The sequence below is a fragment of the Triticum urartu genome, chromosome 1A, assembly GCF_056163025.1.
Source record: "Triticum urartu cultivar PI428250 chromosome 1A, HENAU_Tu73, whole genome shotgun sequence".
Classification (NCBI taxonomy): Eukaryota; Viridiplantae; Streptophyta; class Magnoliopsida; order Poales; family Poaceae; genus Triticum; species Triticum urartu.
In genome coordinates, this window is record NC_141873.1 from 385,268,017 (window position 1) to 385,288,970 (window position 20,954).

The following is a 20,954-nucleotide window of genomic DNA, read 5'->3' on the forward strand; positions in this document are numbered from 1 at the left end:
CTACATGACACTTCACCATTGTTTGGGCCTAGAGGAAGGCATTGGGAAGTAATAAGTAGATGATGGGTTGCTAGAGTGACAGAAGCTTAAACCCTAGTTTATGTGTTGCTTCGTAAGGGGCTGATTTGGATCCATATGTTTCATGCTATGGTTAGGTTTACCTTAATACTTTTGTTGTATTTGCAGATGCTTGCAATAGAGGTTAATCATAAGTGGGATGTTTGTCCAAGTAAGGGCAGCACCAAAGCACCCGTCCACCCACATACCAAATTATCAAAGTACCGAACGCGAATCATATGAGCGTGATGAAAACTAGCTTGACAATATTCCCATGTGTCCTCGGGAGCGCTTTACATCATATAAGAGTTTGTCCAGGCTTGTCCTTTGCTACAAAAAGGATTGGGCCACCTTGCTGCACCTTATTTACTTTTGTTACTTGTTGCTCGTTACAAATTATCTTATCACAAAACTATCTGCTACCACTTATTTCAGTACTTGCAGAGAATACCTTGCTGGAAACTGCTTATCATTTCCTTCTGCTCCTCGTTGGGTTCGACACTCTTACTTATCGAAAGGACTACGATAGATCCCCTATACTTGTGGGTCATCAGGATTCTGAGGCTTGGGCTGAAGATTTTCAGTTGATGTCTTCACAGCCTCTTGAATCACAGTCTCTGGAGCCACAGGCTGAGGAATTTTCGTGGCAATTTCTTCAGTAGCCTTGGCCTCCATTTCTTCAGCAACATTTTCATCAGCACTAGTGGCTGGAACTTCTTCAGGAATGGAGAGGAGAGATGCCTGATGTTCTTCAGAGCCCATGTCAATTTCTTTAGTCTGAAAAGGGGACTGAGGAATCTGTTGCAGAGGGGTGAACAGTGGTAGTTGGGGTGATGAATTTCCTAGTAGTCATCATTCAGAATTGGTGTTGTACACCCAATGTCCACATCTTCATCTTCCTCATCTATTTCCTCAACGTCTGCCTCTTCAGCTATGAACTGAGGCATGGGCGATGATACTAGTGGAGTTGAAGGGATGTCATCCACTTCAATTTCTTCATCCAACTACTCTAACGTAGTAGCAGATGGATCTTCTTCATCGGATTCACTAGGAATCACATATTCCTCACCAAAGGGAATAATCTTCTTTGATGGCATGCTTGATATGGGAACAACATCTATAGGATTTTCATAGGAGCTACACTAGTAGAAAAAGGGTCAAATGTTCAGCTCATTAGTGTCAGTTTGAATTTGAGCCGACACTAATGTGTCCTTTAGTGCCGGTTCCAACGGCTAGCTGGGCCACTCTCATTAGTACCGGTTCTTTCCGAACTTTTAGCATCGGTTCATGCCATGAACCGGTACTAATGTGAGTGGTGGCAGGATGTTGTCAGTCTGGGGCCCCTCCAGCACCTTTAGTACCGGTTCGTGCCACGAACCGGTACTAAAGGTCTCCCTATATAAACCCTTTGTCCACCCAATCTCGCTTCTTCCCCCTTTCCCCTCTCCTCTGTTCTTCCCTTCCTCTCAAGCTCATCACAAATTTTGCCCAAATTTTTTCAAGATTTGAAGGCCCCCCATCCATTCAAATGATCACAAAGGTTAGCAACTTTGTCCTTTCATCTCTCATTGCTAGATTAGCTCTTGCAATGGTTTATATAGTGATTAATTTGTGGGTTTTAGTAATCTGGGAGGAATTATATGTGGAAGTATTTGATTTATATGCAATTTGAGGTCAAAATAACACTTAGTTTGCATATGTAGGTGTGGTTTACTTAGTGCCTTCTAAATCTCCGTCGTAACCACCGTCGATCGCCCGCACCGTCCCATCGCCGGCACCACCTAGTGGTGAGCCTGTTGTTCATGAATTTTTTATATAAAAAATTGATGTTTATGTGATTTGGATATATAGTTACTCGTATAATTATCTTACCCATACGTTGTTTGTTATACATAGTGCCATGGTTTTGATATCCGTCCCCGTCGGCCCTCGTCCTTGTTATGATTCGGATGTGGTATATTCTCTTTTAAAACTATTTGTTGCATTTCATGTTTATGACAAATTATGCCCATCAAGTTGACATAGATATTTTTATGTAGGGGGTATGTGAACCGGAAATTCCAACCGACCCTATTGTCGAGAGGTTAAATTTAGTTGAAAGAGAAAATGAGTATTTGAAAGAAAAATTGAAAAGAATTGAGGGGGAGAAGATGGAATTGGAGTTGCATGTTGCCGATGTCGTCGATGATCACAAGATCAAGATGGAGAAAATGCGCTTGAAGATTAGAAAGATTAGAAAATATGCCATTGATAGTGAGGCTTGGTATCATTATGCTGTTGGATCAATTGTTACCTTAGTTGCAATCTTGATCGCATTTGTTGTTGCATTTAAATGCTTTAACTAGAGAGTTATTTGTTTGTTGCATTTAAGTGTTGTATGAACTTTATGTATGAATTTGTATTAATTTGGTCTTTTCAGCGTTGTGTAATGAAGATGAGCCGACAATGGATGTACGATGACCGATGCTCTCCCGAGTTCATTAATGGCGTTCAAACTTTTCTGCTTGCGGCTGAGGCAAACAAGCAAGCAGATGGCTTTATGCATTGTCCATGTGATGGCTATAAAAATGATCACAATTACTCTAAGTCAAAAACCATTCACGGCCACCTGTTTGAGTCTGGTTTCATGCCCCACTATAATGTTTGGACCAAGAACGGAGAAAGAGGGGTTATGATGGAAGACAATGAAGAAGAAGAGGACGACGACGTCTATCCTGGCCATGGGTTCCTTGAATACAATGATACAACAATGGGGGAAGAAGCTGAGCCGGCAATGCGGGAAGAAGCTGAAGAAGAGGCATCAGATGAGCCCGCCAATGATCTAGGTCGGGCCATTGCCGATGCAAAGAGAAACTACGCAAGTGATTTGAAGAAGAAGTTGAAGCGCATGTTAGAGGATCACAAAAAATTGTTGTACCCGAATTGCGAAGATGACAAGAAAAAGTTGGGCACCACACTGGAATTGCTGCAATGGAAGGCATAGAATGGTGTATCTGACAAGGGATTTGGAAAGTGGCTGGTAATGATAAAGAATATGCTTCCAAAGGAAAACAAATTGCCCGAGAGTGCTTAGGAAGCAAAGAAGGTTGTCTGCCCTCTAGGGTTAGAGGTGTAGAAGATACATGCATGCCCTAATGACTACATCCTCTACCGCGGTGAGTATGAGGATTTGATCGCTTGCCCAGTATACGGTGCATTGCTCTATAAGATCAGCTTCGATGACCCTGGTGATGTCTAGGGAGAGCGCCCCAGCAAGAAGATTCCTGCCAAGGTGATGTGGTATGCTCCTATAATACCACGGTTGAAACATTTGTTCCAAAACAAAGAGCATGCCAAGGCGATGCGATGGCACAGGGAAGACTAATACGTCTCCAACGTATCTACTTTTCCAAACACTTTTGCCCTTGTTTTGGACTCTAACTTGCATGATTTGAATGGAACTAACCCGGACTGGCGCTGTTTTCAGCAGAATTACCATGGTGTTATTTATGTGCAGGAGCAAACATTCTCGGAATGACTTGAAACTTCACGGAGCCACTTTTCAGAAAATAAGAAAAATACCTGCAAAATATGAAGGCCAGGGGGCCCACCACCTCTCCACGAGGGTGCGGGGCGCACCCCCCTACCTCGTGGGCCCCCTGTTGCCTCTCCGACTCCAACTCCAAGTCCATATATTGAGTTTCGGGGAGAAAAAAATCAGGGAGAACAAATCATCGACGTTTTACGATACGGAGCCGCCGCCAAGCCCTAGAACCTCACGGGAGGGCTGATCTGGAGTCCGTTCGGGGCTCCGGAGAGGGGAATCCGTCGCCATCGTCATCATCAACCATCCTCCATCACCAACTTCATGATGCTCACCGCCGAGCGTGAGTAATTCCATCATAGGCTTGCTGGACGGTGATGGGTTGGATGGGATCTATCATGTAATCAGGTTAGTTTTGTTAGGGTTTGATCCCTAGTGTCCACTATGTTCTGAGATTGATGTTACTATGACTTTGCTATGCTTAATGCTTGTCACTAGGGCCCGAGTGCCATGATTTCAGATCTGAACCTATTATGTTTTCATCAATATATGAGTGTTCTTGATCCTATCTTGCAAGTCCATAGTCACCTATTATGTGTTATCATCCGTTAACCCCAAAGTGACAATAATCTGGATACTTACCGGTGATGACCGCAGTTTGAGGAGTTCATGTATTCACTATGTGTTAATGCTTTGTTCCGGTTCTCTATTAAAAGGAGGCCTTAATATCCCTTAGTTCCCGTAAGGACCCCGTTGCCATGGGAGGGTAGGATAAAAGATGCCATGCAAGTTCTTTTCCATAAGCATGTATGACTATATTTGGAATACATGCCTACATTATATCAATGAACTGGAGCTAGTTCTGTGTCACCCTAGGTTATGACTGTTACATGATGAACTGCATCCGGCATAATTCTCCATCACTGATCCATTGCCTACGAGCTTTCCATATATTGTTCTTCGCTTATTTACTTTTTCGTTGCTATTGCTATCATCACTACAAAATACCAAAAACATTACTTTTACTACTGTTACCTTTTACTACCGTTACCACTACTATCATATTACTTTGCTACTAAACACTTTGCTGCAGATATTAAGTTTCCTGGTGTGGTTGAATTGACAACTCAGCTGATAATACTTGAGAGTATTCTTTGGCTCCCCTTGTGTCGAATCAATAAATTTGGGTTGAATACTTTACCCTCGAAAACTGTTGCGATCCCCTATACTTGTGGGTTATCAAGACTATTTTCTGGCGCCGTTGCCGGGGAGCATAGCTCTATTCTTTGAGTCACTTGGTATATATATGTGCTTATTATTATGAAGAACTTAAGAGATCCAAAAACCAAGATCTATCCCTCAACTACGAGGGGAGGTAAGGAACTGCCATCTAGCTCTGCACTTGATTTACCTTCTGTAATGAGTAAGTTTGCGACACCTACACCTGCTTCTGCTATTCGTTTTGATATGTCGCATGTTATTGATGATGCCACTTCTACTATGCATGATACTTATGATGAAACTACCTCTATGCCTGATACTACCGTGCCACTTAGTGATTTTCTTGAGAAACTGAAAATATTGAATCTGATGACACTGATGAAAGTGATGATGAAGAATCACTTGTTATTCTTAAGGGTTATGTTTTTGATCAAGAAGCCTCTTTCGCTATTTTAGCTTGCAAAAATAGAAATGAACTAAAAAGGTTATTAGCTAAATGGAGTAAGCAATCTCTAAGTGCTAGAATGGAACCTGACCCTGCTTTTGCTACTTCACCTATCTGTGTTACTGATAAGGATTATGAATTCTCTGTTGATCCTGATATAATTACTCTAGTTGAATCTGATCCTTTTCATGGTTATGAATCTTAAACTGTAGTGGCACATCTTAATAAATTGAATGATATAGCTACCCTGTTTACTAAAGATGAGAGAACTCGCTACTTTTATATCGTTAAAATATTTATGTTCTCATTAAAGGGTGATGCTAAGATATGGTTTAATTCTCTTGATCCTGGTTGTGTGCGTAGTGCCCAGCATATGATTTATTACTTCTCTGCTAAATATTTCCCTGCTCATAAGAAACAAGCTGCTTTAAGGGATATATATAATTTTCTGCAAATTGAAGAAGAGAGTCTCCCACAAGCTTGAGGGAGGCTTCTCCAATTACTTAATTCTTTACCTGATCATCCTCTTAAGAAAAATGAAATACTTGATATCTTTTATAATGGACTAACCAATGCCTCCAGAGATTACCTGGATAATTGTGCTAGTTCTGTTTTCAGGGAAAGAACACCGGATGAAGCTGAAATTTTATTGAACAATATGTTGACAAATGAAAATAATTGGACACCTCCGGAGCCAATTCCTGAGTCTATTCCTAAACCAACTCCGAAGAAGCGGGGTATTCTATTTCTCAGTCCTGAAGATATGCAGGAGGCAAAGAAATCTATGAAAGAAAAAGGTATTAAAGCTGAAGATGTTAAGAATTTACCTCCTATTAAAGAAATACATGGTCTTAATTTACCGCATGTTGAAGAAACATATGATCTTAATCCTTTACCTATTGAAGAAACTCATGGTCTTGATAACCCGACACAGGTAGTAAAGGTAAATTCTCTCCATAGATATGATAAAGCTAAAATCCCATTTACTAAATTTGCTAGCCCATGCTTAGATGAGTTTGATAAATTTATGGCTGAGCAAGAAGATTTTAATGCTTATTTTGGTAGACAATTGAAATACAATTCAAATATGCTTGAACATTGGGTGATTATATGGCTAATGTTAAAGGTGAACTTAAACTTATTAGTAAACATGCTTCTATGGTTACCACTCAAGTAGAACAAGTACTTAAAGCTCAAAATGATTTGCCAAATGAATTGAATAGAAAAGATAATGATAATGTTGTTAGAGTGTCTACTAAACTGGTAGAATGACTCAGGAACCTTTGTATCCTGAAGGCCATCCTAAGAGAATTGAGCAAGATTCTCAGAGAAATAAAATAGATGCACCTAGTCCTTCTAAAAGGAAGAAAAAGAAAAATGATAGGACTTTGCATGCTTCTAGTGATCCTATTGTTGAAACACCTGAGAATCCAAATGATATTCCTATTTCTGATGCTGAAACTCAATATGGTAATGAACCTGAAACTAGTAATAATGTTAATGATAATGTTCATAATGATGCTCAACCTAGTAGTGATAATGATGTAGAAGTTGAACCTGTTGTTGATCTTGATAACCCACAATCAAAGAATCAACATTATTATAAGAAAGACTTTGTTGCTAGGAAACATGGTAAAGAAGGAGAGCCTTGGGTTCAGAAACCCATGCCTTTTCCTCCCAAACCATCCAAGAAAAAGGATGATGAAGAATTTGAGCGCTTTGCTGAAATGATTAGACCTATCTTTTTGCGTATGCGATTAACTGATATGCTCAAAACCAATCCTTATGCTAAGTACATGAAATATATTATTACAAATAAAAGAAATATATAGGAAGCTGAAATTTCCACCATGCTTGCTAATTAAGGGTGGAATACCAAAGAAACTTGGAGATCCCGGTGTACCAACTATACCATGCTCCATTAAAAGAAATTGTGTTAAAACTGCTTTATGTGATCTTGGAGCCGGTGTTAGTGTTATGCCTCTCTCTTTATATCATAGACTTGATTTGAATAAGTTGACACCTACTGAAATATATTTGCAAATTGTTGATAAATCAACTGCTATACCTGTCGGTATTTGTGAGGATGTGCCTGTTGTAGTTGCAAACGTTACTATTTTAACGGACTTTGTTATTCTTGATATTCCCGAGGACGATAGTATGTCTATTATTCTTGGAAGGCCCTTTTTGAATACTGCAGGGGCTGTTATTGATTGCACTAAAGGAAATGTCACTTTTCATGTTAATGGTAATGAGCATACGGTACACTTTCCGAGGAAACAACCTCAAGTTCATAGTATCAACTCTATTGGAAAAATTCCATCGATTATATTTGGAGGTTTTGAATTTACTCTTCCTACTGTCAAGAAGAAATATGACATTCTTATTATTGGGGATGTGCATATCCCCGTTGACGTAACATAGTGTTATTTGAAATTTCTCCGGTTCCATGTTACTCGGAATGAGTTCGTTAACAAGACTTGATCAACCTTGTTAGTGGATTCCTTTTGATGAGCATGATATGGATGAAACTAGAAGGCACAACCTTCTGTATCCCACTTTTACTCTCTGTTATTTATATTAAATAAAATAAAAATAAATATTTTTCTGTCTGTTATCTGATTATCCGTGCAATATAAAAATACCTCGAAAATAAAAGTTCTCCAAATGCCCTGAAATTTAAATATGATTTTTTCTAGAATATTTGAGAATCTTTGGCACTGAGGACACAGCAGGAGGGGCCAACCACCTGCCCACGAGGGTGGAGGGCACGCCCTACCCCCTGGGCGCCCCCTGCCTCGTGGGCCCACGGTGGCCCTCCTCCACTCATTCTTTCACCCATACACTCCTTCTTCCTCCCCCAAACACGAATATCTAGCTCAAGCACGAGCTCTGGCTCATCTTGCTGCCATTTTCGATCTCCTTGCTCAAAGCACCTCTCACGAAACTACTTGGGGAGATTGTTCCTTGGTATGTAACTCCTCCATTGGTCCAATTAGTATTTGTTCTAGTGCTTTATTCATTGCAAATTTGTGCTGCCTAGGTGACCATGTTCTTGAGCTTGCACATCAAATTTATATGGTTCCAAGTAGTTTTGATGCATGATATAGGCCCTAGGCACTTGTAGGAGTAGTTGCTATCAATATTATCGATTTTGGTTTACTTTTATTTTTAAGTTACTGAAAATGTGCTTAGGAAAATGTTCCAAGGTGGTTCTTCAAGGAAGCAAGGACCCAGGCTTGCAATGCGTGATGTTGATGACGAGCCACCAAGAAACGCTCCAGTGCGTCCTTGTGAATGGCCTTCTCGGAACTTTATGGGTCGAGCGGGAATTAAAGAAGAATTTAACGCATACTTGCGTAACGCTGATCTCTTGAGCTTCGAGGAAGGGAAGTGTAGCCAGTATCACAACCTCACCAATACATTTGTGAGGAGGTTTGAATTTTCAACTTCACGTAATTCTCCAACTATCCTGTTTGATCTTTATGATAAATCTTACACTATGGACTTAGAAGATTTTACCACTGCATGCAAACTTCCACAATGGGGTAGTATAAGGGTTCCTCGCAAATCTGAATTTAGAGATTTTCTTGCTAGCATAACTGTGGGAGAATCTAGAGATATTACACAAGCTACCATAGGGAGCATTCACTTTCCTGCTATACATTATTTTGCTCTCTTCATAGGTAGATGCATCAATGGTAAAGATGTTAGGAGATAAATCTTATAATTTGGGAGCCATTGTTGCACGTAGGATGCATCTTAATAGATTTAATGGAGATTTCTTTGGAGGAATTTATGCAACCCGCAAAGCTAATTTTCTTGGTATAGCCATGCGCGAAGATGATATTGAATTACCACCTGCTTATCTAGATTTTAATGCTATGGTTCACCACCAGTTTGTTGAGAGGAATGAATCACCTCTCCAGTATCGACTAATCTTTTACAGACGTCGTGCTGTCCATATTACTCTCCCTACTCCTGCCTTCTTTGATTATCAGGCCAGAGGAAGATATACTATTACCAGAGAGGAGGCAGATGAGTACGAGAGGAGAAAGGAGGCCGCTCGTCGCCACGATGCAGATCAGCAGGCGATAGCCGCTGCATCGCAGTACGGCCCCTACTATTATTATGGATATCCGCCAGGCCAGCCGTGGCCATAGACCAACTTAGGCCAAAAGCCTAAGCTTGGGGGAGTACGTATTTCCCACCAACATTACATTTATGTTCACACACTCATTGCTAGATGTCGGTGCTCATACTTTTTCATTGTATCATCCATGCTAGTTTAATTTACTTTTTATGCTTTCTTCTTGTGTGTTTAATAAACCTTAAGAAAAACCAAAAAAAATAGTTGTAGCCTTTAATCAGTTTAATTTCCATGCTTGTAGTAGTAATTAAAAAGAAAACCCAAAAATATTTCCTGTTCTTCTTTTGCTTGTTGGGAGCTTTCCCGTGTAAATAGTTTTATTTCTTTTCTTTTCTTTGGGGGTCGATAGGAGAAGACCATGATTAAATTGTTGAAGTGGCTCTTATATGCATTATTGTTGATCTGACAAAAGAGCCCACATTGCCTTGTCTTCTCCTGTTTATTGAATGCTTGCAGATTCCAGCTTAGTCCAATGCACGTGCACTATTATTATTATTCACACTATTTGGTCGTGCAAGTGAAAGGCAATTATGATGATATATGATGGACTGGCTGAGATGAGAAAAGCTGGTATGAACTCGACCTCTTTTGTTTTTGTAAATATGATTAGTTCATCGTTCCTGATTCGGCCTATTATGAATAAACATGTTTGCAATGACAATTAGAGATCATAGTTTCTTGCGCCATGCTTGATTAGCTATGATTTATAATGGTTTACCTTGCGTGCCAACATGCTATTAAAATGGTTATGATGTGGTATGATAGGGTGGTATCCTCCTCTGAATGATTTAAGTGACTTGACTTGGCACATGTTCACGCATGTAGTTGAAACAAAATCAACATAGCCTTCACGATATTTATCTTCATGGTGGATTATATCCTACTCATGCTTGCATTCGGTGTTGATTAATTTTAATACATGTTCATGACTGTTGTCGCTCTCTAGCTGGTCGCTTCCCAGTCTTTTGCTAGCCTTCACCTGTACTAAGAGGGAATACTGCTTGTGCATCCAATCCCTTAAAGCCCAGAGTTATTCCACATGAGTCCACTATACCTACCTATATACGGTATCTACCTGCCGTTCCAAGTAAATTTGTATGTGCCAAACTCTAAACCTTCAAATAAATATCCTGTTTTGTATGCTCGAATAGCTCATGTATCAACTAGGGATGTCTGTATCTTCCATGTTAGGCGGGTTATTCTCAAGAGGAGTGGACTCCGCTCCTCACTCATGAGATAAATGGTTGGTCACCGGGATGCCCAGTCCCGTGCTTTATGCAAACTAAATCAAAATAATTGCAAACAAAACTCCCAATGGACTCTTGTTAGTAGGAGGCACTCGTTGTTTCGAGCAAGCCATGGATTGATGCTTGTTGGTCGAAGGGGGGGTATAAACTTTACCATTCTTTTTGGGAACCGCCTATAATGTGTGTAGCATGGAAGATATCGCCATCTCTTGGTTGTTATGTTGACAATGAAAGTATACCACTCAAAATATTATTCACCTCTATTACAAATCCGAGCTCTGGCACCTCTACAAATCCCTTCTTCCCTCTGCGAAGGGCCTATCTATTTACTTTTATGATGAGTCATCATCTTCTTATTAGAAAGCACCAGTTGGAGAGCACCACTGTCATTTGCATTCATTAATGTTAGTTTACATTGAGTATGACTTGACTGGATCTCTTTTACCATGAATTACAATGTCTAGTCAGTCCTTGGTCTTTAAAGGTGCTATGCATTTATGTTTTGCAGTCTCAGAAAGGGCTAGCGAGATACCATCTTGTTATATCATATTATGATTGTTTTGAGAAAGTGTTGTCATCTGAGATTTATTATTATGGCTCGCTAGTTGATTATGCTATTGATATGAGTAAACTTGAGGCCTATGCGTTATTGTGAATGTGGTTAGTTATAATCTTTGCTGAAAACTTGAATGCTGGCATTACATATTTACAACAACAAGAGCAAACAGAATTTGTAAAAGTTTTTCTTTATCACTTTCAGTTTGTCAACTGAATTGCTTGAGGACAAGCAAAGGTTTAAGCTTGGGGGAGTTGATACGTCTCCAATGTATCTACTTTTCCAAACACTTTTGCCCTTGTTTAGGACTCTACCTTGCATGATTTGAATGGAACTAACCTGGACTGATGCTGTTTTCAGTAGAATTACCATGGTGTTATTTATGTGCAGGAGCAAACGTTCTCGGAATGACCTGAAACTTCACGGAGCCACTTTTCAGAAAATAAGAAAAATACCAGCAAAATATGAAGGCCAGAGGGCCCACCACCTCTCCACGGGGGTGGGGGCGCGCCTGCCCCCCTAGGGCGCGCCCCCTACCTCGTGGGCCCCCTGTTGCCTCTTGATCCTATCTTGCAAGTCCATAATCACCTATTATGTGTTATGATCCGTTAACCCCGAAGTGACAATAATCGAGATACTTACCGGTGATGACCGTAGTTTGAGGAGTTCATGTATTCACTATGTCTTAATGCTTTGTTCTGGTTCTCTATTAAAAGGAGGCCTTAATATCCCTTAGTTTCCATAAGGACCCTGTCAGGACCGGTTTTCTAGTAAAACATTTATTGAAAAACTGACCATTATATCAGACCAGTATAGAAGAATCCTCCTTACTGGTAGACAAATCCTTGATATAGAAATCCAGAAGTACTAAATATTATACAAGGTTGAGCTGAGGCTGCTCAACAATTTTTATTACAAGCACGCCAATATTATACATAAAGGCGGATATGACACAAAGGGTATGGTGGCATAACTACTAACTCGTAATAAAAGTGGTGGTGGATATGTCACAGTGAAGTGGGTGACATGACTCCAAATCTTACAACTCATTAAGCGTCGGAGTGAGGCTCGATGATTTTATTAGGGTAGCGGAAGCGGATATAACACAAGTGACCAACTCCAGGATCGCACGGGACTGACTGGGACACCTCTAGGCGTCGGACTCGCTATCGAACTCTTCATCCATAAGATCACCTTCATCAACATCTGGCCAAATCAACAAGCCAGGTGAGTACTTTGAATGTACTCGCAAGACAGTTTGGACATAAGATATAACAAATGCAAACATGATGCACATTAGCAGATTACTAATGCACACTCAGGTAATAAAATTTGCACTCCACGATAAATGAAAGGAAGTCAGGTGGTAGTCCTCCCGAAATCCCAATAAAATAGCTGAAGACCGATCGGGTGTCGAAGCGACGCCTTGAAAGAAAAAATAAATTAACATGCCACAGTCGGGCGTCAGGGTGACACCACATAAATGGCTTATATCCAAAAGTAAATAACAAGAATGCCACAGTCGGACGTCTGAGCGACATCACATGAAGGGCTTGTATCAAAAGTAAATAACAAGAATGCCACAGTCGGACGTCTGAGCGACATCACATAAAGGGCTTATATCCGAAAGTGAATAACAAGAATGCCACAGTCGGATGTCTGAGCGACATCACATAAAGGGCTTATATTTCATCATTCGAATTCAAGTAGCTCATGAATTTAAATCATCCCAAGGAAATAGTCAGTACATAATAATAAAATGGTTAGTCCATCCACAGGAATAACATTCAGCCGGGTTTACCACTCTCAGTTTCATGTTTATTCTCCGGAGACTGTCACTGAGAATGACACTGAGACTGACACTGATATGTTGATCAACGTCCTTGATCATGGACATGGTTACTCGAATGGTTTTAACTCTGCAGAGTTTGTACTTTTTACCCACAGCCAACGGATTTCAGTAGTCACAAAGGACTAGTTCCATTTACGATATTTTAGAAGAAACACATCTAACCAGTACACACCCATTCCACATTCTGCTTCCAGGAATCACCCTCAGCAACGTTCAAGAAAAACTCTGAGATGGGGAGGCTACAACCTCGAATATCATGGGATCAAATTTATATTCGCGCGCTCTAAGGGGTGCCCCCCTCTTGGTCCCAATCAGAAACACCCATGCCCCTTGACTGGATGACGGGCTTTAATCTAGGGCCATGGAACCCTCATCACGGCCCCTCTATTTTTTGTGTACAAGGAAAGAGGTTTGCAACTGACTAGACCGCATTCTTTGCAGAAGACATGTGGCAGCACAAAAAAGGGACGAACGGGAACATGACTTGATCCACGTTAATACCAAAGTTAAATGGTTGACATAAGACTGGCATGCTTCAACAATACCAGCTTACAACCTATCATGCCACCACATGATCAGGCTATATCACCATCATATGAACACATCAAATTTCGAAGTTCACTTGTAGCTTGCCTTGCATGCAATATAACATTCATAATTGCTTATATAATCATGCCATGAGAAAACTACTCAAGCAAACATGCAAAACACTCATCATATCAAAGGTTCAAACATGCTTGCCTGGTTCGGAGTAGTCGGAGTCTAGTTCGGCGAAGTTGACGGCTCCGTCACCTCCTTCGGTATCTACGGTATAAAAGAAATCAGATACTAATGTAAACACCGTGCGTTCATAAAAGTTGTTCCAAATATTTTTCAAATAAATATGGTAAAAATCTAGATAGAAAAATAAAGATGACAGAAAAAGAATCAACTCAAAATCATCTTTTGTTTAAAAGTTATAAAGGTTTTAGTCCAGGGACTAATCTGTGATGAAACAGAAACTATCCACGGGCTAGTTTAGAAAAACAGAAAATGCTTTGGTAGGAAATACGCTAACCCAAAGGGAACACGTACTTTGCTCGAAGGCGCTTTTCAGAAAACAGTTTCAAATAAGAAAGGAGAGGCTGACGAGGGGGTCCCGCATGTCAGGTTTAAAATCTCACCGTCAACCGAAGCAAACGATGATCGCCGGCGACGATCGACGGCGATCCAGAGGAGGGCAAGGGTATGGTTGCACTCACGGGACAATTCCGCGTCGGTGGGTGGTGGACTTGGTCATCGGCGAGCACAACATCGACGATGACCTCCACTCTGGCGGATGACGGTTCGGGCGGTGATGGATCCCACCGAGGAGGGCTGCAGACGCCAAATTGGGGCTCGGGTTAGAAAAGGTAGTGGACTAGGAGGTTGCTGACAAAGTTAGGGAAGTTGGGGTGTTCTCACCAGAGAGAATTTTGCCGAAGCCCGAAGCGGATTGGGGCGGCCGGAGTCGGGGAAGAAGGCTCTCCCGAGGCCCTCTGATGAGCGTGGCGTGGTTCTGAGGCGAGGAGGGGAGGTGATGGGTCCAGAACGAGCTCGGGGCCTCTATTTATAGCCGGCCCGAGGCGGTTGCCGAGAACGGGGTTACTCCGGCGAGCGATTACGGCGAGGCATGGGTTGGACGGGAGGTTATGGTGACTGGGCAGCTTCGTTTTGGTCCACTTGCACCATTCAACGGCTAAACCTGGTCGGATTTGGCCTGCTCCCATGGTTTCGACGGAACGGGGCTCACGGGCTCGTCGGTGGAAGAGAGTGCGCTCTGCGCCTCTCAGGCCATGGCGGCGGTTCTGTAGTGCGCCCGGAGAAGAGGACGGCCACGCGGAGGCTCAGGGTGGTGTGGGCGGGGCTGGACGGCGCCGTATGGCAGGGCTGGCCCCTGTTGGCCGCCACGGGCGGTACTGCCACTGCGGGAGACGCTGGAGCTGACGCGACACGTCGCCACCGACACTCGCAACCGTCCAGACGACCATGAGGAGCGATGGATAAGAAGGAGGAGCAGTGAGCAATGAGCCAACGAGGACACTGGCGAGATCGATGTCGCGGTTCTGAAGAAAACGACACTGACGATTGAACAGAAACACCGAATTTCTGGATTTGAACAGAAACAGTGCACGCCAGCTATTCGACGAAATGTTTTAGGAACATGGAGAATTTTTCTTGAGCTGGGACATGGTGAGGTGATCTCTTGATGCATCTGGAGACTTCCTGAATTATCTCATATTTTTAGGCAAAGAAAAAGAATGAACTTCACCAAAAATGGCAAATCTGGTCCAAACTTGCAGCAGGCAAATTCTGAAAAATTTGAACTATGGACCAGCAGATCTTGATGGATCTAGGTTGAGGGTACTAAGGACTAGCCAGAGGAGTTTATTTGGGACCAAGACTCAAAGGAAATCTGGTAGTTCCTTTGTAAACCACCAAAGTCCAAATAAATGACAGAAAATGATTTTGAGGTTCAAACAAATAGAAATAAAAATCTAGGAGAAGTTGAACCTTGCTGGACTTGATGCTTGACTTGACCCAAAGTAGGGAGGTGGGTTTTGGAAGAAGATTTTCTACATAGGCCATGGCAAGAGAGAAATTTTTGAATGGGAAAGAATAAATCCATAATTTAAAGGAATTCTTTTTAATAGAAAGAATTGTAAAAACCTTCAAAAATTATTTGTGTTGAGCCAACACAAGATGAAAAACCCTCAAGACCAAAAATCAAGGTTGGTAAGAACACATAAAATATTTTTCATAAAAGATTTGAGAAGGAGATTCTTTTTAAAAAAATTAAATAACCTCCTTCTAATTAAAGAATTTGATGAAAACCAAATCAAATTTTTTGGAGTGTTACGACACCTACCCCCTTAGGAAAAATCTTGTCCCCGAGATTTCAGCTGATCCTCAAATAGGTGTGAGTACTCTGTCCAAAGAAAGCCCTCTATTTCCCATGTTGCTTCATCCTCGGTGTGATTGCTCCACTGAACCTTGAAAAACTTAATTGTTTTCTGACGGGTCCTCCTTTCAGACTCCTCCAATATTTTTATTGGATGTTCCCTGTAGGTGAGGTCTGGTTGCACGTCAATGCTCTCATGAGATACATGCTTCTCTGGGTTGCCTACACATTTCCTCAACTGTGAGACGTGGAACACGTCGTGGACGTCTGACAGCTCTTCGGGTAGGTCTAGCTGGTAGGCTACTGTGCCTCTTCGTGCAATCACATAGAAGGGTCCAATAAACCGTGGTGCTAGTTTTCGTTTAACTTTGAATTGTTGTAGGCCCCTCATAGGAGATACTCGTAGATACACATATTCACCAGGTTCAAAGTTGACTTCACGATGTTTTTGATCATAATAACTCTTTTGTTGGCTTTGGGCTGTCTTGAGTCGATCCCTGATTAGTCTAACTTTCTCCTCAGCTTCCTTGAGCATGTCTGGGCCGAAGATACGACTGCCTCCTATTTCTGACCAAATTAATGGGGTACGGCATCTTCGCCCATACAAGGCTTCAAAAGGTGCCATTTGTAGACTGGCTTGGTAACTGTTGTTGTATGTGAACTCGGCATATGGCAAGCTTTCTTCCCAACTGGTTCCATAGGTGAGAACACATGCTCTTAGCATGTCCTCTAGAATTTGGTTCACACATTCAGTTTGTCCTCCGGTCTGGGGGTGGTATGATGTACTGAATACTAGTTGAGTTCCCCGAGCTTGTTGTAAATGATCCCAAAATCTAAAGACGAATTGAGTGCCTCTGTCGGATATTATAGTCTTTAGAACTCCATGCAGACAAACTATACGGGAGAGATAAAGTTTGGCAAGCTTCTGAGTGGTGTGGGTTGTCTTTACTGGGATGAAATGTGTCACCTTAGTTAATCTATCTGTGATGACCCATATGGCATCATTACCGTGTCGTGACCGAGGTAGTCCGATGATAAAATCCATTCCAATCTCGTCCCATTTCCACTCAGGTATCTTGTTTGGCTGTAATAGTCCTGCTGGTTTTTGCTGCTCGGCCTTAATGCGCTGACATGAATCACAACATGCAATGAATGTGGCTATATCCCTCTTCATGCCGTGCCATCAAAAAAATTCCTGAATGTCCTTGTACATTTTGGTTCCTCCATGGTGGATTGAATATGGAGCGGTGTGGCCTTCGGATAGAATTTGCTGTTTGAGGTCCTCTATATTTGGTACGCAAAGTCTGTCTCCGTACCATAATATTCCCTTATCGTTTATGACGAATTCTGAGGCCTTGCCCAGACTCACTTTTCTTTTTATGCCTTCGATGTTGGGGTGTCCATGCTGAGCCTTCTTAATCTGTTCCATTAGAGTGGGTTGTATTTCCAAATTTGACACATTGCCTTCAGTGACCATCACCAAGTTGAGTTTAGCGAACTCCTGCCCGAGCTGGGGTTTCGACTAAGAGCATCTACCACTACATTCGCCTTTCCTGTATGGTAGTGAGTGCCAACGTCATAATCTTTCACTAATTCTAACCAGTGCCATTGTCGTAAATTGAGTTCTGGTTGTGTGAAAATATATTTGAGGTTTTTATGGTCCGTATATATTTCACAACGATTTCCAAGCAAAAAGTGCCTCCACTCTTTGAGTGCATGAACGACTGCTGCTAATTCCAAGTCATGAGTAGGATAATTTTCTTCATGCTTTCGTAGTTGCCGGGAAGCTTATGCGACTACTTTGCCTTCTTGCATTAGTACGCATCTGAGGCCCTTCCGGGATGCGTCACAATATACTTCAAAACTTTTGTGTATGTTTGGTACAACCAATACTGGTGTTGTTGTTAATTTCCTTTTGAGTTCTTGGAAACTTTTCTTGCAAGCTTCAGTCCATACAAATTTCTTATCCTACTTGAGTAATTGTGTCATTGGTTTTGCTATGGTGGAGAACCCCTCAATAAACCTTCGGTAATATCCAGCCATCCCCAGGAAACTTCGTACATCTGTCACGTTGGCTGGTGGTTTCCAGCCAAGTATGGCCTTGACTTTTTCTGAGTCCACGGCAACACCTTCTTGGGTCAATACGTGGCCTAGAAAACCAACCTGTCTTAACCAAAATTCACATTTGCTGAATTTGGCGTATAATTGATGTTTCCTTAATTCTCCCAGTACAATTTTGAGATGTTCAGTATGTTCTTCTGGTGTCTTAGAGTATACCAGAATATCATCAATGAACACCACAACAAATTTGTCCATGAATCTCATAAACACTTTGTTCATGAGGTGGACAAAAAATGCGGGGGCATTTGTCAGTCCAAACGGCATTACTGTAAATTCATATAATCCGTATCTGGAGGTGAATGATGTCTTAGGGATATCTTATGTCCGTACTTTTAATTGATGATACCCCGACCTTAAATCAATTTTTGAGAAAACTTTGGCTTGTGCAAGCTGGTCAAATAAATCATTTATCCGTGGCATCGGATATTTTTTTGATGGTGACCATGTTGAGTGCTCGATAGTATATACATAATCTCTATGTCCCATCCTTTTTCTTGGCAAATAATACCGGTGAACCCCAAGGTGAGGAGCTGGCCCGTATAAATCCTTGGTCTAGTAATTCTTTTATTTGCTTCTTTAGTTCTACCAACTCAGAGGGTGCCATTCTATAGGGTTTCTTGTAAATGGGGGTGGTTCCAGGTGCTAGTTCAATGATGAACTCTATTTCCCGGTCTGGTGGCATGCCTGGTAGTTCTTCGGGAAATATGTCAGGGAACTCACACACCACTGGAACTTTTCTTAACTCTGAAATGTCCACCTTGTTCAACCTTGGTTGCCGTGATATTGGCCTTTCTTGAGCTGCAACTTTTATCGTCTTCCCATGATGATGAGTAAGAATTACAGTCTGATTGAAGCAGTCGATAAATCCCTTGTTGGTGGTTAACCAGTCCATTCCTAGGATAACATCCAGTCCCTTATTTTCCAATACAATGAGGTTTGCCTGAAACTTTAGTCCCTCAATCTCAATAACCACACCTTGGCAGTAACTCTGAGTGATTTGCATAATCCCGGGGGACTTGATGATCATAGATTTTTCCAAAGGAAGCATCGAAAAATCATGTTGCAAAGCAAATTTCTTTGAAATGAATGAGTGAGAAGCTCCAGAATCAAACAAAACCGTGCCAGGTATTGTGTTGACAGGGAACGTACCGAGTACGATATCCAGGGCATTCTGTGCTTCCTCCTTGGTCACATGGTTCAAGTGACCCTTCTTGTGATTGTTATTGGGGTTGAAGTTGTTATGCTTGGGTGTTGAATTATTTCCATTGTTGTTCGGCTTGGGGGCCGAGTTTTTTGGCTTTGGGCACTGTTTGGCATAGTTTCCTTCCTCTCCACCAGCGTAGCAAGTAACGCCTGGGCAATATGTAAAATCCTTGTCTCTTGCATGAAATTTTTTGTTCAGGTGTGGAACAATGGTTGTGGATTTGTTCGCTCCAATTTTCTGAAAATCAGTCTTGTTCCGATTGTTGCGAGGATGAGTAGTTTTATCCCTTTTGCGCTTGCGAAAATCCTCCAATCTGCGGCGCTCATTTTCCAATGTAATAGCTTTGTCCACAAGTGTTTTGAAATCCGGAAAGGTGTGTACAACCAGCTGGCATTTAAGTGCTGGTGCCAGACCATCCAGAAATTTTTCCATCTTTTTATTTTCAGTCATATGCTCTTCGTTGGCATAACGAGAAAATTGAGTAAACTGACTATTGTACTCAATCACTGTCATGCTTCTCTGCTTGAGGTAATCAAACTCTCTTTTCTTGATCTTCATAATGCTTCTGGGAATGTGCGCCCCACGAAAACCTTCTTTAAATTCTTCCCAGGTGATGTTATTTTCATTGGGGTGCATGTGTAGGAAATTTTCCCACCATGATGCAGCTGCTCCAGTGAGGTAGTGAGGTGCATAAAGTACCTTTTCACGGTCCGAACATTGTGCAATAATTAACTTCCTTTCAATGTCTCGAAGCCAATCATCGGCCTCAAGAGGTCTATCAGTGTGAGAGAACGTCGGGGGACGTGTCTTTTGTAGTTCAGACAATTTGGAATGCTGCTGATATGGTTCATGGTGATTTCCCATATTGATAACATGGTTCATCATTTCTTGATGCTGCTGCTGGCTTTGCTCATAAAGGCGGCATACTTGAGAAAATGCTGCTTCACTGCCTTGCTGACTTGACTGCCCCTGTGTGAAATTGTTACTTGTCTGGGTACCATAATTTTCTTCTGGCGGACTTGGCATGGAACGAGTCCAGGGATGAGGCATTTTCCACTCTGGGGTATTTTTGCAGAACTCATGAGAAAAACTGAGTGGCAAAAATAAATAAATTTTGCAAAGGCAGAATTTAAAGACTCAAATTTTTTTTCAAGAAAATACTTTGCGCATGGAGAAGGACTGCTCAGTACATATCTTACACGCAAGCCATAATTATACAATACATCACTCAGGATGTGCGTACACATTCCTGACATGTTATTTAGGTTAGTGCAGTTCTCCGAGTTCCTACATGATGCACACACAAACTACTTCCCACCAAACCTATATATATATATAAACATATCATACAAGCTGGTACATCGCACGGCTGCTAGGCGCACTCAGTCGGAGATGGTAAAAACTTCCCTCGGCCTGCCGAGGATAAGACCCAGTGATGCTGGAGACTCAACCTCCTCCTCACTAATAGGCTCCAGGCGCGAAGTACTGGGTTGAGGAGCTGGTGCGGGTGCGGCAGGTGGTGCAGCACTGACTGGAGTAGGAGCAATGACTTGGTTAAACTCCTCAGTGGTAGGCAGGCGGCGAGCGGTGGCTAAGATGGCAGGTGTATAGGATGCTGAGGACGAGAGGTAAGTCAGTGGTGGTGTTGTATGGAGGAG

The 20,954-nt window shown here is 41.8% G+C and overlaps 1 protein-coding gene across 1 annotated transcript; it reads right to left on the reverse strand.

Moving 5' to 3' along the window:
• Positions 1-591: 591 nt before the first annotated feature.
• Positions 592-20,322, reverse strand: LOC147991355 (uncharacterized). The gene is made up of 3 exons (XM_087538637.1): positions 19,249-20,322; positions 18,934-19,167; positions 592-855 (listed from the first exon to the last, which is right to left on the reverse strand). Exons 1-3 carry the CDS (start codon positions 20,320-20,322, stop codon positions 592-594), a joined length of 1,572 nt encoding a protein of 523 aa, XP_087394763.1.
• Positions 20,323-20,954: the final 632 nt, after the last annotated feature.